The sequence below is a fragment of the Protopterus annectens genome, chromosome 7.part0 (assembly GCF_019279795.1).
Source record: "Protopterus annectens isolate FY-2018-M chromosome 7.part0, PAN1.0, whole genome shotgun sequence".
NCBI lineage: Eukaryota > Metazoa > Chordata > Ceratodontiformes > Protopteridae > Protopterus > Protopterus annectens.
The window spans coordinates 1241042271-1241068914 of record NC_056739.1 but is presented as its reverse complement, the minus strand read 5'-3'; the positions used below and the strand labels follow the sequence as shown (position 1 = coordinate 1241068914).

The following is a 26644-nucleotide window of genomic DNA, read 5'->3' as shown; positions in this document are numbered from 1 at the left end:
CTAAGAATGTTTCTAGACCTGCCCCAGCACAGACCCTTGGCCATCCCCCCTATCTTAGAGGTGGTGGATGATGTCTTCCATGAATCCAGCTTAGCTCCTGACGCCCTCCCACCTGCTCCCAGTAAACCTGACAGGTATTACAGAGTACCGGATCCTCTCAAATACCTGTTCAGAAATCCTGCTGCAGACCCAGAGGTCATTACACAAGGACCAAAAGGAGCTAAGGCTAGTTCTGCAAAGAATCTTATTCCTTCTGACAAGGATTCCAGAGCTCTGGACAGATGGGGTAAAAAAGTATACACCTCTGCAACCTTAGCTATCAGAGCACTCAACTGTCAGTTCCACATGTTAAAATATCAACAACACACTTTAGAACTATTAAAGCAAAAGATTTCAACCTTTCCTGACTGCGCCAATTCGAAAGAGTTAGCAGATTTACTTTGCTCTATTTGTGAAGTGGCCAAACACTCATTACATTGTGTATATGACACCCTAGAAACCTCAAACAGGGCAGCAGTGTCAGGATCTGTCATTAGGAGACATGCATGGTTGAAGGAACAACCTTTCCCTGATCATATCAAGTCTAAATTAATTGATGCACCCTTGGATAAGGACCATTTGTTTGGAATAAAAGTAGAAGAGGTGCTTAAAAAGATAGAAGACAAAGCAAAATCTATGCAAACAGTAAAAGATTTCTTTCAGGTCCAATCTCCTAGGTTCAGCAGGACAGGGGCAAGGTAAGCCCCGCATGGACAGACCACCCAGACTCCTATACCAGGGACAGCAGAGAACCAAACAGTGGACCACTTCTGCTCCAAAGGCAGGGAGTTCTAAGCCATCCCTCTATGACAAAAACTCTCAATGATTCCCTCTGCCCTCTTTTCACTCACCAAAAACTAGGATGAAGGCTCTCCCTCTGCAAAGAAAATTGCCTTTCTGTAACAAAGGACCAATGGGTCTTAAAGATCATTTTTCAGAGATACAAATTCTCTTTCAGTGATCTCCCAATTCCAAGAGGTTACCCAGATTTACCTCCAAGTCAGTGGGCAGAGGCATTGAAACAACTCCATACTCTCCTATCCCAAGGGGCAGTATAACCTGTCTCCTCAGGTCAAACAGGCAAAGCCTTTTATTCCAAACTATTCCTTGCTCCCAGAAAAGAGCGCACTTGGCGCTCCATCCTGGATCTATCCATACTGAATACCTCCCTGGTGGTCCCCAAATTCAAAATGCTAACTTTGCAGCAGCTATGCTGACAAAATGCCTGGTTAGTTACCCTAGGCCTAAAAGATGCCTACCTCCACATCCTCATAAGGGATTCCTGCAGGAAATTCCTTCACTTCAGAGCAGGCTCACAACACTTGTTCTCTTCACTACCCTTTGGCTTATCTGCTGCTCCCAGGGTATTGACCAAATGCTTAACCCTGGCCATAGCCTTTTGCAGACAGAAAAATATACAGATTTACCCTTATCTGGACGACTCCCTCATGCTTGCAGAGTGCAGAAAAAGGCTACTCAAGGACCTCCTCTTTGTCAAAACCCTCCTAACCTCCTTAGGGTATACCATCAACAAGAAGAAATCGAAGCATACATCCTCCAGGAAGATCATTTTCTTGGGAGCACTGCTGGACACAGTATCGCAAATGGCCTTCCTATCCCCAGAAAAGCAGAGCTTCCTGCCTCTACATTACCCAGCTGACTTCCAGAAGTCACCTCACTGTGAGGAAGTTTCTGCAAGCCTTGGGGTACATATGGCACCTTGCATCCTTCTAATTCCTCTGGCCAGGCTTCACATGAGAAAACTTCAGTGGTATCTAAAGAACCTTTGGTGTCAGCACTCTCAACCTCTAGAGACCTCTCTCCCTCTGATCCCCTGTATAAGGGACGAGTTTCTCTGGTGGGCAGGGGCCTGTGCCAAGAACCAAGGGTCTTTCCTTCACCCTTCGCCCAACTGGGCAGACCATTACCACCAACATCTCAGACATTGCTTGGGGTGCTCAACTAGAAGGCAGGTGCACCCAAGGTCTTTGGGATGCCCAGCACCTTCCCTTACACATCAAACAGAAGGAAATGATGGCAGTACAAAAGGCTCTGGCATCCTTTAAACCCTATCTCGAGCCAGGGGTTCTCCTTATCAAAACAGACAACACCACAGTAATGTGATACATCAACAAATAGGGAGGGATCCAATCTTACCCTGTGTGCAGGCTAGCCATGAACCTCTGGCTGACAGCCTCTTCCATGGGATTACACCTAATAGCCCAATACCTACCAGAGATCAACAACACCCTGGCAGAACACTTCAGCAGAAACTTACTGGACCCCCACGAATGGCAGATCCACAGAAAAATCTTTTTACAAATCACTCAGGAGTGGGGGCCTCCGGAGGTGGATCTCTCTGCTTCGCATCTCAATCATCAGCTGAAAAAATTCTGTACCAGGGAGTAACACCACCTAGCGTGGAAGGTGGATACCTTGACCTTCCCCTGGAACTCCCTCTTAGTGTACGCATTCCCTCCTCTGCCTTCTATTCCCAAGGTACTGATCAAAATAAGGGAGGAGTGATCAGAGGCCATCCTCATTGCTCCAGATTGGCCCAGACATCATTGGTACCCCTTACTGCACAGCCTGACATTACAGCTTCCCAGGCAGCTTCCCCTGATCGCAGACCTCTGACACAGGTGGGGGGGATGTTGCAACTAGACTTGCAGACTCTCAAACTATCAGTATTGCTAATACTGTAAAGGCAAACAAGGGGCCCCTGTTAAGTAAACAGGTCCTAGACATTATCACAGAGGCCAGAAGGCCCAGCACCAGAAATCTTACACAGGAAAATGGAAAAGATTCTGCTCCTGGAGCCAGTCCAGAGGGGGCAATACCTCACAACCTTCTATCCCTCTTATCCTGGACTACCTTGTGGAGCTACTTTATAGTGGCCTGTCCTTCTCTTCTATTAAAATCCACGCCTCAGCTATTTCAGCTCATTTTGATACAGATCAGTCACTGTTCTCCCATCCTTTTATTAAACAATTCATCAGAGGGTCTTCTAATATCAGACCTCCCAGAAGGCCACCCACGCCAGCCTGGGACCTGAATTATGTTTTGGAAAAGCTAACCTTACCACCCTTCTAACCTGCTGTTTCAGCAGAACTAAAATACCTCCCCTGGAAGACTGTTCTTCTACTAGCTATTCCCTCAGCTAGAAGAATTTTAGAACTTCAGGCACTGATGGCCATTGAGCCCTTCATCATTTTCCATGCAGACAGGGTCTCCCTGAGGACTAATCTTTTTTTTTATGCCCAAGGTGGTATCTAATGTGACTTTCAGCCAAGCTATACATCTACCCACCTTCTTTTCTAACCCTCAAAACAAGGGGCAAAGAATTCTGCACTCACTAGATGTGCACAGACAGCTCAGATACGATCCGGACCATACTAAACCCTTCAGGAAAACAGACCAACTACTTGTCAGCTTTGCCCCAGGGGCAGAGGGGAAGCCCATTTCCAAGCAAACCATTTCCAAATGGATATCACACTGTATCAATTTCTGCTACAGGTTACATGGGAGACCACCCCCCTAAGTTTATTCATACCCATTCCACTAGGGCAGCCTCCACTTCCACAGCATTCCTCAGAGGAGTTCCCACCAGGGACATCTTGGAAGCTGCCACCTTGACTTCTCTCCATACCTTTACCAAGCATTACCACCTACCTCTATTTTCTAACACTAGGGCAGAGTTTGTCTCTGCAGTTCTGCAGGGCATGCTGACCCATTCCTAGGTCTCTTACTAATCCTACCACCCCTCTCCTCAGCTTTGGGAATCCTCCAACAGGTGATTGCTGCAACAGTGAAACACAAAGAACATAGTACAGTTGTGTGCACTTACCATAAATGTTCAAGTGTATTCACTGTTGCAGTCCTGGTTTCCCTCCCCCCTTCCCCCTTATATCTTCTTTCATAAGTTTCTAACGGTGGCTTTTAGCCACCAGGACCACTTTACCATATTTACTTGGGCTTCTGATTGGTTAGGGCAAGAAAAACTGATGTAATGGCGTCGGCTGCCTTGCTTTATAGCACTGGCGACCTGACCTCGGTCAGCAAGCAACAGCAGCAGATGCATGAAAAACATTGACTCTGGTATTTGGGCCGGCCGAGGGATACTACAGCAGGGATAACCCCACAGGTGATGACTGCAACAGTGAATACACTCTAACATCTACATTTATGGTAAGTGTACACAACTGTACTTTTTGCACCTTCATCAACTGTGAATATGGACTTAATATGTACGTTACTTGATTTGATCTTAGAAAATAACATCTTTACCTATGGCAGTGATTTATATTGGCAACGGGGGTAGCTATGGGAACCCCCTGTACCAATAGTTATTCCAACTTAGTCCTGGCCAAATGTGAATCAGACAAGGTCCTTAATGCCACAAACCCTTGGGAGCAAAATTTGATTTTTTATGGACAATTTGTGGGTGCTATATTTGTCCTTTGGAGAGGTGATGATATACAACTGTCGAGATTTGTTTATTATTTGAATGATACCACCACCTTTCTTAGGTTCACTTTAAATACTTCTAAGGAAGAAGTTGAATTTTTGGATGTTAAGTTGATGCTAGACCCTGTCTTGGGAATAGAGATTTCCAGCTATAGGAAAGATACTTGGAAAAACAATTATTTGCACCCTAGATTTGTATTCAAGAACATTATTGAAAATCAAATAACTTGTGCCTCCAGGTTATGTACTATGGATGGAGACTTTGAAGCAGAAAGAGAGATATTATGGTCTTTTTTTAAATGATAGAGGATACGCAGAGAAGGATATTGTCACTGAGCTCCAACGCATGAAAAGAATTAGAAAAGGAAAGGGATGTCCCTGTTTTTCTGCTCAAGAGATCAACATGGACTCGAAGAGAACCTCCAGAGTAAATAATACTCAACAAACGTTGAGTTGCATGCTCACTTATAGTACCGATACACCAAAGATTTGTCAAATCATCCAGAAGTAATGGCCAGTTTTGACAGAGGACGAGAGACTAAGAAACATAGTGGGAGAAGAGCCAAGGTTTATTTTCAAAAACAAGAACATCATTAAAAGATTGTTATGCAACAAGGTTGGTTTCCCTAAAGCATATCATACTGATCCAAAAAGAAAAGGAACTTTTAAATGTGGGAAATGTAAAGCATGTGCCTACATTGACACAACAAATTATTTTTATCATCCCATAACTGGTTCAGAATTCCGTTTTAATAACAGGGCTACATGTAATACTAGACATCTTGTATATTTCGCTACTTGTTTGAAATGTCCCACATATTATGTAGGAAAAACTGATCGACAGTTTAAAGAAAGCATCTAAGAGGTATACAAAATAAAGATAAAAAGAATGCCTTGGCTAATTATGTTTTATTATGCCCATCATATTCTTTTAGATTTAAAGTAATTGAACAGGTGTTTGAAGGGATTAGAGGTGATGACTTACAAAATCACATGAAAATGACTGAAATTAACTGGATTATTAATTTAAGAGCCGATCGTAGCCCTGGTTTGAATGCGGTAGTACAGCTTAAGTCTGTTCTAAAAGGAAGGTGCATTTCTATAGGATAAAGATGGATGCTTGACTCTGGAGATGATATCCTATTGGTTATTCCTTTGATAGGCTAAAAAAGAGAAGTTAGCCCTGAGGAGAGCTAATGATTGGAGGAAACTGTTTTAATTCATGAAGAGAAAGCTGAACAGATTACGATCTGAGGAAGGTTAAGGCCGAAAGCGCTTATCGTGTTGAATTGGACAGGCTGTCTTTGTATCTTTGTATTTTTAAATGTGAATGTTTTATTAAAGTTGGTTTTATGATTTTAGGACATAATTAGGTTGAATTTTCGTGGTGGTATGCTCCTGAACTATTTTTTTTTTGCATATTAGAGTTAGGCCTTTCAATTGGGTAATCTGCAAGGAGTTAGACTTACGGATATGGAGCATCTCTAGTAGGGCAGGGTCCAATATTGCCTTGTAGGCGAGACACAGATCATCTCTGAACAATAATCTGTATGATACTGAGTAGAGTGATAGTGATTTGAGCCTGTTTGCATAGGACAGGTGTTGGAGGCATGGATTCTCTTTGTGAGGTACTTCTGTGGCCTTTCCAGTTGGTGCAGGTGTTTGGAGAGGTACATACCACGCGGGATGTTATACTCAATTGTTGGCCTAACGACGGAGGACACAGAGGTAATAACCTCCTTTTTTCTGGATGCGATCCCTTTACTTATGAGATGAACCAAGTAAAAGGCTTTTCTGACCACTGCCGCTGCATGATGATCAAATGTAAAATTGTTGTCAACCTGAGTACCCAGGTCTCTCACCACAGGTTGTGTGCTTAGGGGGTTGCCGTTGATGTGGTAATCAGTAGGAGCCATGTTCTTGCTGAATGGTACAATACATTTTTTTTTTATTTTAACTTAAGCCATGACTTTGGCAGCAGTCATATGTTGCTGTGAAACCCTCTTGCAGTATGTTAACATCATTTGGGGAGTCAGTGACAGCACCCAACTTGCAGTCATCTGCAAACTTTGTCAGCCTCAGGCTTTTTGTCTTTGCCTGGACCTCTGAGAAGTAGATGCCAAACAGGAGGGGCCCCAGGACAGACCCCTGGGGAACATTGCTAGTAACAGGTCTGCTGTCGGAGATGGAAGCACCTGTTTTGACCTTGTGGGTCCCATCAGTAAGCCAGTTGACCACCCACCTGATGAGATAGGGATTTATGCCGAGTTGCATTTGCTTTTTGATGATGCCTGAGTATGAGATTGTGTCAAAGGCCTTAATAAACTGTCACTTTACTAAATTGAACTTGCTCTGCACATAAACTTATATTTGTAGGTAAATACATAATTTTCTACACATCATAGCATTTCTGGGAGACCAGTGCTTCATAATGTTGTCATAAATTTGCGTTATTAATCTGTATATAGTATGAATATTAAGAAACACAACATAAAGTAAAATAGTACCAGTATGTGTGATAAAGATCAGTCTTTCCTGGGTAGTCTTCACTTTTAGGCAGTTTTAAAGAGGCTGAAACATTGAAAATGTTCTTAAGTTTAACTTATTGCAAAAAAAAAAATTGATTCATGATTTTATGAATATGAACAAGTTGCTTTTATAAGAAAAAATACTTTCAAACCCACAATTATGGTTCAGTTTTTGATTACAGGTATCTAAGACTGTATTGTATTGTACTTGTTTTTAGGGGTCTGTACCGGGAGATCTTATTCTTGTCACTTGTTGCATTGGGAAGAGAGAATATTGACATAGGTAAGTTTTCGGTTTTGGAGAGAATTTGTATATGATGGCAGTAAAGTATTGCCTTTTTTACTCATAATCTGTTTTCATTTTTTCCATCTTCTTTAGCAGTTAATATCTCCATGTTTTGATAGTTCATTAGTAGTAAGAAACTATGCCATAAAGCACCAGTTTTTAACAAGTACTACCATTCCAGCAGAAATAGGTATTTGTAGCCCAGGATGTGGTGCCTAAGCTCAGATGTAAGGTATATTGTGGATGCAGTGTAGCATACACCCTTTTATAAATTTCTTAACTACTTAAGGTTCGAGTCTGTTAGTAGTATCAAGGCAAAAGCTAAAAGTCTGTTATAAGATGTTAAATGAGGCTGTCCTTATAACCTACTAATGCCAGGTGTAGTAGTAGAGGTGTGGGAATGTTAGCATCCCCCCCCCCCCCCCCGCATGTGTAGATCAGGAAAAATGTCCATAAATAAGCTATGGTAAGCTATTTGCCTTATAAATAAAACTAAACTTGCTTGCTGAAAATGCTTAACATGTTCTGCCTTTGGAGCTTGAGGTGATGCAGACTGAATCATAACTGTTCAGCAGCTGTTGTACCTGTCATTACAGGTGGTGTTTACATAGTCCTTAATAAGTATGGCTAACTCAAGTAGGGTGGGCATTGTGTGGAGCTTGCTACTGTGCATCCCTGGTGTGCTGTAAGTTAAGTTTCACATTGTTTACAGCATGCACTAAACAGATAATATGAAACTAAAAAAGTTTGTCATTTACTAGGATTCTTTTCACATTTTGAGTTCATAATAGCCTTGTAAGCTGTACATCTAATTTTGTTGTCCGATTAATATACGTTACCTGTCTTCGTAGCTCAACAGTGAGCTCTTGGTCATCTATGAAGAATATTAAACCACACATTGAGTATGACTAAATTCACAGCTGGACTCTACATTAAGCTGTTCAACTTTATTTAATTTGTCTAACTTTTTTAATGTAGCATAATTAGTTTGTTGATTTCACTACATCACCTCCATCTATATCTTTTTTGAGTGCGCTTTCTTGTACCATAAATAATTAGTGTTAAATTTTATGTATCTGAAAGTTTTTTTTATCTTTCTACAACTTTTTACTTAATTACTTTGTAGCAAGTATAGTATTTCAGGTTTAAATAATGGTTTAGGCAAGCTTTCCAAGAAGACGGTGTGACCTACAGACATTTCCAAGCTTTATTTCTGCCACCATAATTGTATTTTTTAACACTTCCAAGTTGTCACAGTGGGTTTCTCTGCATTTATTTTCTGTCACTGAACAGTAGCAAACGTTGCAGTTATCTGTTGCAGTCTGTATCACACCAGATCTCAGATTAATGCTGTTATTAATTTTTTCATGTGATCCGGTTGAGGCCATACTTAGTTATGAGTATGTATGCTGAAGGCTACAACCATTTTGTACATTTTTTCTGGATTCTCCTCTTAAATCTCATCCCTGAATTTAACCCCTGAGAAGATGAGCCAAAGTGAAAAAAATTATCAGAAGTTGTTAATGTTAAAGACTTGACCAAACATAAAGCACAAAATTAAAAATGGATTTGTCATTATTAGGCAGAAAGTGTCATTCCATGTTAAGAAGCTGTATATGAGTTGTCTGAAATCAAGTCATTATGTACAGACTTGGCTCAGAAGTTGGATTATTTCCATAAACCACACATTCCTGACACCAGAAGCCAGAACCACAATAGCTAGAACCCACTTAATCTCTACCCTATTATATGCTTCCCCCATATACACCAATCTTTCTAAGCATAATCTTAACAAACTAGCTACATCATATAACAATATTGCCAGATTTGCTGCAAACTCTCCATACAGGACTCATCACTGTCTGAATCTTAAACAACTAGGCTGGCTTGAATTACCTCACCTAATACAATTTAGCCAACTTACAATCGCCCACAAAGCCCTATACCATCCCGACAACACTCCAATGCTTTCTACCCTCATAAGACCATACAATAACCTGAGGAATCTACGCTCCTCTAATAGAATGCTGATTCATACTTCCTTATCAAATAACTTAGCAGGAGACACCATATTCTCTAATTCAGTTGGCAAAATATGGAATCTCCTACCACAAGACCTTAGAACCCTAACCTCACTCCCACTATTTAAAACTAACCTAAAACTTTTCCTCTATAACCACTGGCTATGCTCTTGCAACAACCCTGACTAAACGTTTTTTTCTCTATTTATTTGATTTTTAAACTAACCTTTTCTTCTTAATTCCTAACTCTGTCACTCCTGAGTACTACTCACCATGCTTGATTGTACTAGTCACTTTTTATACAGTAATTTTTCTAAATTTTACTTCATCTGATGCTGTAATACTCTAAGTGCCTTTCTCAAATCTTTCTACTTTATTTTTAGTCTTTTTTAAACTATTTTCAAATTTTATATTAGATGTTTCTGTATGTTTACAGTGTGTGTATTATTTAGTATGACGTTACTGGAGCTTTTCTCCCCGGGCCTCCACTGAAAATGGACATGTATCCAGTTGGACTAGCCCGGTCAACAAATGTAAAATAAAATAAAAAAATTTGAGCTCAAGGGCCAGTCTGTTTCCAAACCATCCTTTTATGTATTCTGTGCGAGTTCAGGTTTTTGAGGAAAAGGATGTTAGATGTGTCTTTAAAGTCTTTTTTTTTTTTTTTTTTTTTTTTTTTTTTGTTGATGATCAGTTCATCATTGACCAATCACATATCTGGAAATGTCTCCATTTGGTTTACATGCTCTCCACTTGGTGATAACCAAGAGTTCTCAGTTACTTGGATCTTTATTCAGTTTTACATTTGCTTTTAAAAGTAAAGTTGTTTAGTCTGGTATAAAAATAAATTTAGGATTTGTTCACTGAGGTTAAACATAAATGCCAACTATTGTACAAATATGTTTATAATTTGAATAAATACCAAGTTAAAGTTTAGAAGACATTTCTGGTGATCATGATTTTTTGGAAAGGCTGGACGTAGATGTATGATTGACAAGGTTCCCAAAACTGAGAAATTATTTACATCCGTCTTTCCTAACCAGATATTTCTTGAACCTTTCACTTTGATGTTGTGTACTGATTCAGCTTATGACAGCATTTTTGTATGCAGTACCCTGACTTCTGTACATGTTTAGTTTTACATTGAGTACTTATTTTTGCAAAAGATCTACTTTATCTGTTTGATGTTATTTCTCTGGTCTCTTTATTTTTCCCAGTTTTAATCCTTGGGACTTTTTACAACTATTGTAAGCCTATTATGACTAGGAAAAACTTTTAATGAGTTGTTTTTCAGATGTTTCTGATGAAGATGTTGATATGTGCTTACATTGTACTTCCTCTTCTTTGTAAACCAGGGTATACTTGCCTTTCAACTTTACTGTGGGAAGGGTGTTTAATGAACAACTTTAAAATGTGATAGCAAAGAATAAATACTTTGTTTAAATTCTGATCTCTTCTTCATACTCTTTTAGTGACTTTATATTTAAATTTTAGTGATCTGATCTATTACTTATCTCTGTGGGCCCATTAACTCTTTAGAGTATTTATATACCATCATAGTAGTTGTTGGATCTGTCACCTTATTTAAGGTAATGTGTATAACTTCGTAATTTTTTTTCCTAGGAACCTTAACAGTTATATTTTCATTTATAGGTTGATAGGTCAATAGTCTGGCCTGCACGTAAAGTAACTAGAGTCCGTCCAGTCCAGTGTCACTAGAGCAATTACCTGGTTAGGTGTCTTACCAGAAGCATACAGTAGGTACATGGTTGCTGAAGAAATTAAACTCTGGACTACAAGAAGCATCTCCATAGCACTATATGACTTTATTCTTATGCACTAACTGCTAGATGTTTGCATTGTGGATATCACGTTTTCGAGTGGTCTGTGGATCGATGTTTAAAGTTTGAATTCAGATTGTATTTGTTTTGTTGGACATGCATGCGTAAGAGTATTGGAAAATAATTGCTGTTTTATTTTTTGAGGGTTTTCTAATTTCTCTGTGGTCATTTATGGAAAGGAACTTTGATCTTGATGTGTTGTTCTGTATTTTTAGTGTTTTAATGGGCATCTGGTTAATTATTTGTGCCAATCTTAATGGCTCTTTTGACAGTGCTGTCAAGTTAAATTTGGTCTAATAGTCTTTATTATGGTTACCACATGGCTAAGTAGTTACCTCTTGGAATTTAAGACATTTGCATAGTTCTTATAGCATATATTTTTTTCTGCATTGATTCTATGAAAACCATTTCATATAACAGTAATCCAAAATACATATTGTTAATCCGTGAGATAATGGTAAGAAATATTTAGGTAAACTTATTTGTGATGAATTGTCCAGGAGTAGTTATGCTGCAGTTATAATCAGGAAAGACTTCCTTTGTTGTTCTTACATCTGGAAATGTTCAGTATTCCCACTGCTGCAGTAACCTTTAGGTTATATTGGTTGTTTCCCTGCCTAGGAGACAACAACCAACCAGCTTAACAAAGTTCAGGCTCCCCCCCACACACACACACCTACCTTCACTCTGGCTACTGATTGGCTAGCCCCAAGGAGGGAAATCAGCAGTCAGAATGTAGGTGCCTTTCAGTGCTTTCTTGGTGTCTCAAGGAGAAGCTTCTCTCTGGCTTAGTTTATGGCAGATATGTCTCTGTTGGGAAACCCCTTCATACAGAAATTATTGCCCTTTTAATCAAAATCAGAAATTTCTTGTCAGGGACTGCTGTTTGTAGCTACATGGGTTATTTAGCTAATTAGGAACAAAGTTTAACTAAGTATATGTTCTGTTTGTGTAAAACTGTTTACTAAAAGATTTATTTTGGGAAGGGCAGTAGCGAGTTTTTACACCGCAGTGTTTATGCTCAGTTCATGACAACCTACCTGACATTTTTCTTTTACTGTCAGTATGGTTGGTAAAAGGAGTGCTGACAAGGCAATTGAATGCTGCTTACACTTTTTATTTATGAAGAGGCCTGGACAAGAAGTGTGAATGCAAGTGTGTTACTTGTGTACAGCAGGTAACAGCCCAACGTCTGGCTGACTTGCTTCCGCAACCCTTACCACTTTTGGCTTCTCTTCCCCGACTCCAGCATGGATACTTAATCCAGTTTTGCTGATTCCACTCCTGCTGCTCCTAGAAAGAAAAAAAAACACTTACTAAGGAGCTCTTGCTAACTAGATGGGCTCAGTCTACACCTCAGCTGATATTGAGTGAACTGCAGTGCTCATTGGTTGCTCCTCGGACCACTCACATAACTCTCTGACTTCCTCTGGTATAGTACTTTCATTTTGGCCACCACGATCTGGGGGTCAACCACATCACCGTCTGTTCCAGTGTCCAGTATGGTCATGGGAGAACCGTCTTCGCTAAGGCTGGGAGACACACTGGGACATTTTTCATGGAGTGTGTGTGTTTCTTTCAGCTTTTCCCAGTCAGGGGTCGCCACAGCGGAACTCCTGTCCGCTAATGATTGGCAGTAGAGTTTTACATGCTGGCTTGCCAGGCCTAACGCACAACCTTCAACGAAGGAACGCCCATTCACGCATGTCGTCACACAGTAGATGCTCTAACTGAGAATCGATTGGGCAACGTCTAATTGTGAGGCGACAATAGAGGAAAAAGACCATTAGACTGGTTAGATGTCCCTCCTTCAAGACAGTCTTCTTCCACAGGGACTCCTATAAAGAAAAAAAAAAGATTAAACAGTCTTTATCTCAAAAGGTTACAGTTATTACAGTTAAGAAAGATGATTTTCTTACAGCAGCAAAGCAAGCATTACACAAATACAAGGTGCACTGCTCAGTTCTCTTCTTTGAAAGGAAAATTGATTATGCTTAAAATGGTCCCCAAGGGCAGGTAGCCTAGTACTTGCTTATGAACCTCTGATTTATGGTATCCAGAAGCAATTACAGGTGAGCATCCCTTGAAAAGAAATTCCTGAGGAAACCAGGCCTGAAGATTCTGATTATGACAGAGATGCGTCTTTTTCCCCTTCGGATTTACAAGCCCGACTTTCTGATTATGAAGGAATTACAATTTATTTTCCTTATGTGGAGGAAGTCTCTCTTAATCAGATCACAGCCAGGATAAAGTAAGCATTTTTATGGGAAAAACTAGAGGTTGCCCCTTAACTGAGGAGATACTATGATATGTTACAAATGGATATTCCTCATTATCCCTTCTGTACTGCCAGCCTTGGAGGATGTGTTGAATGCTGCCTGTAATCATCCTGATACTCAGCCATCAGTCCCTAAAAGAGCAGAAAAGATGTGAAAAAGTACCTCAAACTAATACATTTCTTCTCTCTCATCTTAGATCAGACCCAGTTGCAATATCTACTGCTAGAACTAGATTGATATTAAACACCAACTCTTCACCTGGTGAGAAGGATGGCTGGGTGCTGGACCATCCAGGTAAGAGACTGTCTTTTCTTCTACTTTGGCTTTCAGAATTCTCAATTCTCAGGCATACATGTGTACGTTTATGTTTTGTTATGTGGATAGTCTGAGGGAACTTTCTACTTCTCTTCCTACAGAAGAAAGCTCTTTTTAAGTCTAACTGTTTCTACCTAGTCCAAGATATCCCACAGTAAAGTTGAAAGGCAAGTATACCCTGGTTTACAAAGAAGAGGAAGTACAATGTAAGCACATATCAACATCTTCATCAGAAACATCTGAAAAACAACTCATTAAAAGTTTTGCCTAGTCATAATAGGCTTACAATAGTTGTAAAAAGTCCCAAGGATTAAAACTGGGAAAAATAAAGACACCAGAGAAATAACATCAAAAAGATTGTATATGATTGTGCAGATCTGTGTCAGGGCCACTGCTACTGCTGCAGTGTTGAGAAGATATGCTTGGGTACATAACCAAACGTTTGCTGATGAGGTAAAGTCTGAAATCTTAGATTTTGCTTTAGATAAGGAAGCATTGTTTGCCACATCTGCTACCCAGGTTTTCAAACAATATGATGAAACACGGAAATTGATTCATGGAATTTTTAAGATTTTTCATGTTACACAATACAAATCTTACAGGCCTCCCTATTTCACAAAAAAAGCCAAATAAGAAAAAGACATATTGTGGCAAACAAGGTGCTATAAAGAGGTAGTTGGAAAGAAATAAAAACAAGAAACAATGGTTCTGTCAGAAAACTGGAGAGACCAATGGTACAGAATGACTATACCAATATTCCCCTCCCCCACTTTCATCCAACATCTCTTCAAATCTGTCTCACAAGCTGGTCCTCAACATCTGCCTGTGACAAAAGATTGCATCAAACTCTTGGGTGTTAAGCAGGGTTGTCCTTCTTCCCCTTTGTTATTTGCATTATATTTAGAACCACTGACAAAGAAAATAAGGAACTCAGAAATTCAAGGATATAATTGATGTGTTCAAGAAAAAATGGCTGTATTTGCAGATGATATTATTTTGTACCTGATGGAACCAGATAAGGACATCTCTGTGCTGTGGCATATTCTGAGATGGTTCTGTTTTTTTCCGAGGGATATAAAATTAATGAAGATAAAACAAAAACTATAGTTATAAACTATGTACCCACACATGAATTGGTCCAGCAATACCCATATTTGTGTGGACATGATAAAATTTAGGCGTATGTATTAAAAATGAATTGGTTATGGCAGCTAAGGATACTTGGGAAGAGACTAAACAAAAGATAATACAAAAACTGAGAAACTCAAAGCTCTCTCCTATGGATATGGATAGTAAGATACAAGCAGTAAAAATGTTTTGGACAATTTAGTTTTATACACAAGTAAGGAATATTTGTTCAACCATAGAAGAAGTTCTGGACACTAATTAATAAAGAGCTGATTTTTATTTGGGAGGGGAAGAGTCAAGTGAGGTAAATTAATCCTTCCAACAAAACAAGGGGGGTTAGGATTACCTGATTTGAAGGAATATTTTGGAGCTATACAGTCAAGGCTTTTTTACATAACACAAGTAGAAAGCTACAATTCAAAGTGTAAAGGGGTAAGGAAGAAGCAGGGGGTAATTCAAGAAATAAGGAAAGAATGTGATTTTGGAGACAGATCCTTAAAAAACGCACTCTCCAAAGCTAAGAATACAGCATCCATGGGACCAGATGACATCCCGGGCTGTGTACTACATGAACTACAATATGAACTGGCACTTCACCTAAGTGTCATGTTTAATCATAGCCTCACCTCAGGTTTCGTGCCCACTGAGTGGCACAGAGCTACAGTTATCCAACTCCACAAGGGGGGATCCACCTTGGATCCCGGAAACTACCGTCCCATCAGTCTGACGAGCCTTATCTGCAAGGCCATGGAGCGTATTATCATGGAACTTATAAACAAAGACATTGGCAACCTTCAAACACTGGACCCCACCCAGTTTGGGTTCGTGAAGGGCCGATCTTGTCTCCTGAACCTGATTGACTTCTTCGAATCAGTCTCCAGAGCCATGGACAAGGGTAAGGGGGTCCACACAGCCTATCTAGACCTTGCCAAGGCCTTTGACACCATCCCCCACTCTGGAATCATAGATAAATTTACTAAGCTGGGCATTAATCCCTATGTCACCCAATGGGTTGCTAACTGGCTTACTGATAGAACCCACACTGTAAAAGTAGCCCACTCCAAATCCAGCTCCAGACAAGTGACAAGTGGAGTACCTCAGGGTTCAGTCCCGGGACCGCTCTTGTTTGGCATCTACTTGTCTGATGTACAGGCCAACACTAAGGGACTCTGGCTAACAAAGTTTGCAGATGACTGCAAACTGGGAGCCATTATTGAATCCCCAAATGATGTGAATACTCTACAAAAGGGCCTTACAGAAACAGATGCTTGGTGCCAGAGCCATGGGCTCAAGCTCAATGCCAAGAAATGTATAGTTATCCTCTTTGGGGAAAAAACATGTACCCGTGACTTACCATATAGGTGGCAGTATACTAAACACCGAAAGTGTGATAAGAGTCTTAGGGACACATGTGGACAGTGGTCTCACCTTCGATAAACACATCGCCACAACAGTCGGGGAAATCCTTCTATGTGGCACACCTCATCACTAAGGGCTTTTCATCCAGAAAAAAGGAGGTCATTGTCCGACTGTACTCATCCCTCATTAGACCCATTATAGAATACGACGCCCCGTTTGGTATGTACCTCTCAAGACATCTGCAACAACTGGAAAGGCCGCAGAAATACCTCACTAAAAGAATCACAGGCCTAAAGCAGATGCCCTACGCTGACCGCCTTAAAAAACTCCAGCTATACTCTGTTGCATATCGTCTACTAAGAGGCGATCTCTGCTTAACATACAAGGCCCTGTCAAACCCAGAGCTGTTGGACATGCTACACTTAAAGAAATCCCAATCCCTCAGAGCCACACGCTCCAGGGATTTAAACCTTGTCATCACAATAAACAAAACATGCTGGAGGGATAGGTTCCTGACCCAGAGACTCCCCAGACTCTGGAATAGATTGCCCATACATGTCAAGCAGAGTGCCTCTTTGGCCCTCTTCAAAATGAACCTTGACAATTGGATGGGAGAAAGGAAATTCACCCCGGGGATCACGTCAGTCGCCCTGCTAGACAGGGGTCCAGGGAAGTAAATAGTATGGGAAGAAATAGCCAGGGAATTGTTATGGCTAGGCTTGTATAGGCCCTAGGGCTGATAGCCTAGTACCAACCTATGAACCTATAAGGAGAAATTATACAGAATATTATATTCATAAAGTAGCAGAATGTATGTACTAAAAACCAAGCCAACTTGGGAATGGAGAGAGATTCTTCCGATAGGGATGACTGTAGTTAGAGGTAAGGAGAATAGACAAGAGGGGGCTGGAATTTAATGGAGGAAGTTGGCAAAGGAACCAAGGAATCAGGAACAAACAATTAGAAAAGGAAAGGTAATAGAATGGGAAGAGGCGAAGAAGATATTTGAATTGTACGCTAGTGATTGCCTTCCCTCTCATAGGTAGGCACTAGTCTATTGGCCCTAGGGCCTATATAAGCCTAGCCAAACAGTACCCTGGCTTTTGCCACCCAAGAAAATTATTTTCCTGTGCCCCTGTCAAGCAGAGCCACAGAAGTGATCCCCGGGGTTAATTTCCTATTTCCCATACAATCATCAAGATTTTTCTTGAAGAGTGCTAATGAGGAGCTTTGTTTTATATAGATAGGTAGTTTGTTCCAGAGTATGGGAAGTCTCTGAGACAGGAATCTATCCCTCCAGCATGTTCTGTTTATTGTGGTGACAAGGTTTAGGTCCCTAGAGTGTGTAGCTTGGAGGGATTGGGATTTCTTTACGTGGAGCATGTCCAACAGCTCTGGGTTTGACATAGCTTTGTATGTTAGGCAGAGATCGCCTCTGAGTAGGCGATATGCGACAGAGTAAAGCTGGAGTTTTTTGAGACGGTCTGCATAGGGCATCTGTTTGAGGCTGGTAATCCTCTTTGTGAGGTATTTCTGTGGCCTTTCCAGTTGTTGTAGATGTCTTGTGAGGTACATACCAAAAGGGGCATTGTACTCTATAATGGGTCTAATGAGTGATGAGTAGAGGGGAACAATGACCTCTTTTTTCCTGGATGAGAAACCTTTTGTGATGAGGTATGCCACGTAGAAGGATTTCCTGACTACTGTCCACCTGTGTCCCAAGGTCTCTTATCACACTTACGGTGTTAAGTAGACTACCCCGTCTATGTGGTAGTTCATGGGTACAGAGTTTTTACCAAAAGGGATGACAATGTACTTTTTGGCATTGAGCTTGAGGCCATGGCTTTGACACCAGGCATCTGTCTCAGTGAGGCCCTTTTGTAGGATGTCCACATCGTTAGGAGATTTGATTATGGCTCCTAGTTTGCAGTCATCTGCGAACTTTGTTAGCCAAAAACCTTCTGTGTTAGCCTGTATTTCAGAGAAGTAGATACCAAACAGGAGAGGACCTAGGACTAAACCCTGTGGTACTCCACTTGTCACTAGTCTGAAGTTGTATTTAGAGTCTGCTACTTTCACAGTGTGTGTTCGCTCAGCGAGGCAGTTGGCAACCCATCTTGTAACATAGGGATTTATACCTAGTTTAGTGAGTTTGTCTATAATTCCAGAGTGGGGGATGGTGTCAAAAGCCTTGGCGAGATCTAGATAGGCTGTGTGAACCACCTTACCCTCATCTACAGCTTTGGTGACCGCTTCAGAGAAGTCTATCAGAAATTGATATCAGACTATAGGCAAAGAGAGAAGGATAGGGGAATCACAAATGAAAGACCTGCTGTGGTTGAGTTTTTAATTGAATGTAGACTAGAAGCTGCTGTTAAAAAAGGGATGATTACGAGGGCATATAAAATAATGCACAGTATCTATACGAGTCAATTAAAAGAAGTCAGAAAAGACTGGGATGAGAGGTAAGATGTAGAATTCAAGAAGAAACAATGGGAGGGCATATGGATGGCTACCAGGTATGCCACAAAGTTTAGAAGATGTAGGATTGCATAATACTTTTATACCCCAAGCAGACTGAATTTTTCCACAGGTAGATGGCAAATGTTGGCAGTGTGATGGGGAAGAAAGAGGTAACTGGGAACGTATGATGTTCTGTAGTCCTATCTCACCTTCATTCTTACATATGGGTTTGGAGCCGATCCTCGGCTCTGACTCGGCCTATTACAAAGCTGAAAGTCTTCTAGTTGGCTTGTGTCTAGGTAGGTATCCCATAGTGCACTAATACAATCCCCAGATCTCGTTTGCCGCTTCTCCAAGTTCAGATGTGCTTCTTGCTTGGCTGTGACCAAGTTTAAAACTTTTCTCTTATTTCTGTATTACTGTTTAACATTAGCAAATTATCTGATTCTAGTTAGAGTTCTAGTAGTGTTAGAGTAGTTTCAGTACTGATTAAGTGTTTTTTTACTTTAAATTTCTTAGTTGTTGAGAACTGGTTGACCATTGGCCCTTGTTGTTCTCGTTTGGTATCCTGTGTGCTAGTCCTTTTCTAATTAATGTGCGTGTTCACAATTGTTTGATATATATTGTGTGCAGTCTTTCTTGTTATTAATTAGTGACTTAGATAGTTACTTATTCAGCTTGTGTGCAGGGTCTTTTAGCAGTTCCGACCCTTTTTTGCTACTACGACTTAGCTTTTTGAGCGTAGTTTTATATTTGAGAAAGTTGGTCATTTCGACTTTGCGAATTGTATGTGTGCTGTGTAATTGATAGTTTCTGACCTTCGCTGTCTTACTCCTTTCACCTGGGTTTGTTTAAGTTAGAGGACCTAGTTCTCTGTCCCCTTTCTCTCTTCCCAGGGCTAGGCCAGTTTGAATTAGAGGACCTAGTCCTCGTGGCATGTGTGTGTGTTTTGTGTGGTAAGGGCTAGGCCCGTTTAAGTTAAAGGATCTAGTCCTCGTTGTGGTTGTGTATTGCAGATTAGTCAGTTATGTCTAAAGAGGCTAAAGACCATAAACCTTCGGGTTTTAAAAAAATGTGTAAAATGTTCCCAGAAGATGTCAATTACGGATGGCCATAGTAATTGTTTTTATTGTCTTGGAGCCATTCATTTGCAGGAGACTTGTTTGTTTTGCCATTCCTTCAGCTCCAGAGTCCTCCAGGAGAGGAAGAACAAGCTAATTTTGAAAGGTGGTCTCAAGCCTTCCTTCGAGGAAGACTTGGCCAAATCTTCCTCTTCCTCAAAGTCTCATTCTTCCAAAAAAGAAAAGATTAAGGCTACTAAGAGGCATTCCCCGGCACCATCCAGTGCATCGGAACCACCTCAAAAGCTTTCTAAGCCGGATAAGACTTCTACCTCCTCGGCTCCACTGTCCTTGGAGCTGTTCAAGGTTGTTGATATTGGTACACTTCTGAGCCGACTACTGAGAGACCACATCGGAGCCGGTCCAGGGATCCCTTGACGGTCTCCCCAACATTGAGATCCACAATCTTGCAGAGGTCCAGATCACCCACTCTGTCTTCCAGATGTTTCAGGAGTCTTTCAGAGGAAGATGTGGAGAGAGTAGTGCTTAGACTTCTGAAGTCCTCTGCCTTACCAAAAATGTTGGCTCCGACCCAGTCGGTTCTGGAGCCACCTGAGTCCATTCCCCCTGTTGTGGTTTCTCCTCCGAGCCGCGCCGGGCTTTCGGAGCCGGAGTGTTTGGTACCACTTGTTGTGGAATCCTCTGTTCCAGCTCCCCTCATAGCTGTCTCGGAGCCGAGTTCCGCTCTGACACCTTCAGTGCCATCCATGGTGTCTAGGAGCAGAGGTTCACCAGTCAGCCCCGACAGGGACACTTAGACTCGAACCTCTTTGGTTCAGAGTCTCCCCCTCGGTGCGTCAGCTAGGGTGAGCTCGGATCCTACATCTATTTCGGAGCTGATGACTTCATCTGTCTCCTCGGAGCCGAGGAGGTCTTCAGAGCCGGAGAGGTCTGCCTTCGAGATGATGAGGAGTGTGGTGTCCCGTTGTTCAGCTCCACTGAAGGGTTCCGACGCTCTTCCCCCTCAGGCACCAACCTCTGTCTCAGCACCTACTCTCTCTCTCTCTCTACAGCAGAGACTCACAGCCTCAGGAGCTCCCGGTTGGTGGCCCCCAGTCTTCTGAGACCTCCCCGGAATTTCCTTCTGAGGAGCCCCCTCGGAAGAGGACATGCAAGAGGAAGCATGTAGACTCCCAGGATGAGTCCCTTACCTCCAACACTGACCTCGAGGAGTCAGAAGGGTCCCCCAAGTCATCCTCTGATGATGTCTCCTTTGCAGACATCTTGGAGATCCTTAAGAAGAGGGGAGGCTGGCCCACTGTTACTCCTTCTGATGAGGAGTCGGTGTACCTGAAGGCTTTCGGGTCTCAACCTTCAGCCTCTTGGGTGTCTCCACCTTTTGATGAACTATTAGACCTTGTTAGTGGGAAAGTGTGGGAGACTCCTGATGCCGTGGAGCCAGTTCTTAGGAGACGCAATAAATTTCTGTCTGCTCCCAAAGAGAAGGATTTTTTATCCAAGGGTGTGCCTGTAGATGCCATGGTGGTGTCGGCAGCCACTAAGAAGGAGCTAGTGGAGACTTCTTCATCTGTCCATCTGCCAAACAAGGAGTCTTGAACGATGGATGGATACGGGAAGCGTATCTTTTTGTCATCGGCATTCACACTCAGATCGCTGAACTATCTAACACACTTCACGAGGCTTCAGAGAGATCTCCTTAAGGAGTTGGGAGATACTCTACAAGGTACATCTACTGAAGGAGTCCCTGATAAGGTGTCTGCTCAGTTGTATACCTTGAATTCCATTGTTAACTCCTCCATGAAGCTGATTTCTTATGCAGCCGACGGAGCGAGCAGGGCAGTGGGTTCAGGAGTTTTTCTTAGGAGACACTCCTGGATGCTCTTGTGTAAGTTTGCGGAGCCGTTCATATCTACCTTTACCAACGCCCCCTTTGACGGTTCTTCATTGTTTGGACCTAAGGTAAAAGACACATTCACCAAGTGCGAGCAAGAAGGGAAAACGCTATCTGCCATGGGAGTACTTTTACCGTCCCCTCTAGACCATACCACAAGGGTCAGAGAGGTGGTAAGATGTGGTTCAAGAAGTCCCAGAGATTTTTCCCAGATGCACAGGGTGATTCCTCCTTCAGAGGCAGAGAAGGAGGAACAAATGGTAGATGTCGCCTTAGAGGCAAGGGTGGTCCGCTGAACTAGGGTGGCCGTGATTCGTTTTGAGGCCATCCCTATCAACGCTCCTGGTGTGGGGCCCAGCTGTGCCTCTCTGGAGCCAGTTGGGGGTCGCATTTCTTTGTATCCAGAAGCCTGGCTAAGCATCACCCTAGACAAATGGGTAGAAAGAATTATCACCAGAGGTTATTACATACCCTTTTCTCGTCCACCTCACATTCCCAAGTGGATCCCGGATGTTCCACCCAATCACAGGGATCAAGCAACTGTAGAAGTGAAAAAGTTGCTTGCAAACAGAGTCACCCAAACCGTCCCTACAGACCAGGTAGGATTTGGAACTTACTCCAGATTCGTTTTAGTGCCAAAACGTACAGAGGACTGGAAGCCCATTCTAGACCTCAGCAAACTAAACGAATCTGTAAAGAAAGACAAGTTCCAGATGGTGACACTGCAGTCTATCCTCCCTTTGTTAGGGAAAGACACTTGGATGTGCTCAGTAGACCTCCAAGACGCGTACTACCATATAAATATGGCGCCTCCACCAGACATCTACTCCTTCAAACCAGAGATTCCACTCTCCAACTTTGTGCCCAGTTGGAGATTACTATAAATTGGGAAAAGTCTGCCTTATCGCCCTCTCAATTTGTGACTTTTATAGGCACAGAAATAGACACAGTCGCCATGATAGCTCATCTTCCTGCAGAAAGAGCACAGAACCTCATACAAGTTCTCCGTCTACTTCCTCTTCAAAAAGTCAAGGCAAAGACAGTGCTGCAACTCTTAGGCACCATGGCCTCCACCATAATGCTAGTCTCTTTGGCCAGATTACATATGTGAATTCTTCAATGGCTTCTATCGTCCCAGTGGTCTTTTCAACAGCTGCCTCTGTCCCACCACATCATCCTAACAGAGTCTTGCAAAAAGGATCTCCGTTGGTGGATTCAACCTGATCAACTAACGACAGGCATTCCATTCCTTCCTCGCCAACCGTTGCTACTTTGACCACGGATGCCTCACAGGGTGGGGAGGCATTATCTAGGCAGGACTGTCCAAGGCACATGACAAGATCACGAGGCTCACCTGCATATCAGTGTCCAAGAGATGAGGGCGGTGCTTCTAGCATTGCAAGCACTTCACGACCTTCCTCTTGGGAAGATAGCAATCCAATCAGACAACATGTCTATGGTATGGTATCTCAACAAGCAAGGTGGAACCAGATTTTACCTCCTTTGTCAGGAGGCGATTCGTGTTTAGAAGTAGGTGATATCTTCCCAGTGCTTTCTAGTGGCAACGCACATCCCAGGGACAACCAACATGATAGCCGATAAACTCAGCCGGGCAATCTTGATGTCTCACGAGTGGTTTCTGAAGCAGAAAATAGCAGAACAGATTTTCCGCAAATGGGGACGGCCTTGCTGCGTCCTTTTCGACAGTCGATCAACTCCAAATGTAGCAGCTACTTTTCCCTCATCCCCCCCCCCCCCCTGTGGGGAGTCACCGAGGGATGCACTAGTTCACGATTGGCCTCTGGGTCTCCTTTATGCCTTTCCTCTCATATCCAAGGTGATTCAGTAAACTAAGCTGTTGGGAAGCAAACTGATCCTCATCACTCCTTACTGGCCTCGTCAGATTTGTTTCCCCTTTCTCTGGCCTCATCTTCTAGACAATACATGTACTCTGGACCCAGTGCCAGACCTCTTGACACACATCAGGCTCTCTTCACCCCAGCGTCCACATCCTCAACTTGGCAACGTGGCTACTCCAATTCCATCCCTAGTCAGGCTTCATGTTTTTTCACCTGCTGTGACGCACATTCTCACAAATATTCTACTAGAATTATACACTAGCAAATGGAGAAGGTTTTCTATCTGGGCTGAAGAAAGGGATGTTGACCCTTACTCTGCATCCATCCCGGTGATTTTAGAATTTGTGTCCAAACTTTTCCACCAGGGATCTGCTGCTGCCACAATTAGGGTTCAGTTGGCAATTAGGGTTCAGTTGGCAGCGATATCTAATTTTCATTTGGGTCAACATGAGTCTAAACTTATGTCGCACAGATTGTGTAAATCTTTCATTAAAGGTGCTACTCTGCTGGGACCTCCTTTTCAGGAACCGGTAGCTTCCTAGGATTTAAACTTCGTCCTGTCCAAATTAACTTCTCCACCCTTTGAACCTGCTCATTCGTGCTCACTGAAGTTTCTGTCTTGGAAGACTTTGTTTCTAGTAGCCATCAGATCTGCTAGACGAGTATCAGAGTTACAAGCACTGTCTATCAAGCCCCCTTATTTGATTTTCCACAAAGACAGTCTCTCTTCACACAAATCTGTTTTTTATCCCCAAGTTTTGCTCTCATAATAACTTGAACCAAACTATAGAGCCTGACGGTGTTTTTCCCTAACCATTCCAATGCAGCAGAATACAAATTTCATCAGTTGGATGTTCACAGACAATTACAGTTCTATCTTCACAGGACTAAGGAACTTAGAAAGTTAGACCAATTGTTCGTATCATTCTCTGATTCCAGATTGGGTCTCCCAGTCTCCAAAGTGACCCTTTTGAATTGGATTTCGAGCTGTATTTCCCTCATTTATTCTTCTAATGGAAAGCCTTTATCGTTCAAGATTAAGGCTCATTCTACACAATTCCAGTCTACATCTGCAGCCTTCCAAGCCAGGGTTCCAATTGACAATATCTGTGCAGCAGCAACCTGGGCTACCCCTCATACCTTTATTACTCATTACAAGTTGGACCTGACCTCTAGTGGCAGAGCCTCCTTTGTTTCCACGGTACTCAGGAGTATCTTTTCGTGAGCCACACAAGAATAAGGTGCTAGGGATGCTGTCCCATATGTAAGAATGAAGGCGAGATAGGACTACAGAACATAAAGAAGTTATGTACTCACCATAACGTTCCATGTTTGTAGTCCATCTCACTCTCCATTCTTACGAACCCACCCACCTACCCCCGTCCTGGAAGGATCTGGAAACAGGATAATTTTTCCGTAATAAAGTGGAGACCTTTCATTATTTTTTCTGGATAGCTTAGCTCTGTCTTTCTGTAGTTTAGCAGCAAGCAAGATATGGGGATTGTACTAGTGCACTATGGGATACCTACCTAGCCACGAGCTAACTAGAAGACTTTGAGCTTTGTAATAGGCAGAGTCGGAGCCGAGGATTGGCTCCAAACCCATATGTAAGAATGAAGGGCGAGATGGACTACAAACATGGAACATTATGGTGAATACATAACTTTTTTTTTCAGAGTGTAATGAGTTGGCAGACTTTAAAAATTCCCTACAGAGCACTGTCAGGAAGCAAATTAGTGTATCTAAGAAAATTATTATTTTGAGCTGGGATACAGGATCTGAATTGCCTAGACATAGTAAAGCTTTGTCAAGTTTAATTCTAGTGGCTGCCAAAAAAGCAATTGGTAGAAAATGGAAATCAAAATCTAAACCACCTGTACTTGAACTAGTGAATATTGTAACGGAGATAAAAGAACAGGAAGTGGGATCTTTAGAAAAGGGTAGGAGTAAATTATATAGAAAAAAATGGAACCTATAGAACAATGGGTCTAGGACTATTCACTGAAAGCACATTTCACTGAAAAACATTTGACTGTGCACAATTCACTGAAACACATTTCACTGAAAGTTATATATGGCCTTTTCCCCACTGTAGTGCGACCCTGGAGTTAGTATATATATAGTAAGGGGAGGTGTGGTGAACTATATACATGGATACTTGCAATTCCAATAAATTACTGTTTTCTGAACATAATATATATCCATTGTGCCCCCCACACCCCTCTTACTATATATACTAACTCCAGGGTCTCACTACAGTGGGGAAAAGGCCATGTATAACTTTCAGTGAATTGAGCTTTCAGTGATTTGTGCACAGTCATTTAAGTTTCAGTGAAATGTGCTTTCAGTGAATAGTCCTAGGCCCGGAACAATACATGCAGAAAAATGTTTTGGAGGAATGAGGTTTAAGTGAAGGTAGGAATTGAATAATTTATGTAGTATTGCTTTGAGTGTATGATATATGTGATGTGTAACTTTTGTAAATGTGAACCTATTAGTATAGTTTGATTACTTTTATATAAATGCAAGTTTGCCTATGTCACAAGAGATAATTCCAATAAAGGTGTTTAAAATTAACTCTTGGGTGGTAAAAGTGGTGCAGGAGGATTACAGATGGCACTTGATACGAAAACCTCCTTTCAGGGGAATTCTTCCCCATCCTCCAAACCAAACAGAATATTTTCCTTAGGTTCTTCAGTCTTTACACATCCAAGGTGTGTCAGTGCTTGTATATCAGAGGGGCAAATGTTCTATTCCAGAATGTTTCTGGTACCAGTGAAAGAGGCATCTTGGAGGTCAGTACTAGAGCTTTCATTTCTGAAGTGATATGTGAAAGTACCAACATTCAAAATGTTGATCTTACAGAACTGTTAGCACTCATTCCTCCTATGAGTTGCTTGGTAATACAAGACTTAAAATATGTTTATTACCACACTCCCATAGCCATAGGCTTCAGGAAATTTCAGTGGCTCTCTGTTTGTTTGTCACATTATCAGTTCTCTGCATTACCCTTTAAATTATCTACAGCTTTAAGGGTGTTCAGAAATGCTTACCTCCAGTCATAGCATATTGCAGACTAAATGGCA

At 41.8% G+C, this 26644-nt stretch overlaps 1 protein-coding gene across 1 annotated transcript in view; it reads left to right on the top strand.

The window, feature by feature from the left end:
- DENND4A (DENN domain containing 4A) overlaps positions 1-26644 on the top strand; it is a 2763357-nt gene that overhangs the window by 2724238 nt on the left and 12475 nt on the right. Inside the window, exons 39-41 of the mRNA XM_044077857.1 lie at positions 800-827; positions 4400-4425; positions 7253-7317. Of these exons, the coding sequence (XP_043933792.1) occupies positions 800-827; positions 4400-4425; positions 7253-7317 (119 nt within the window). The remainder of the gene's footprint in view (positions 1-799; positions 828-4399; positions 4426-7252; positions 7318-26644) is intronic.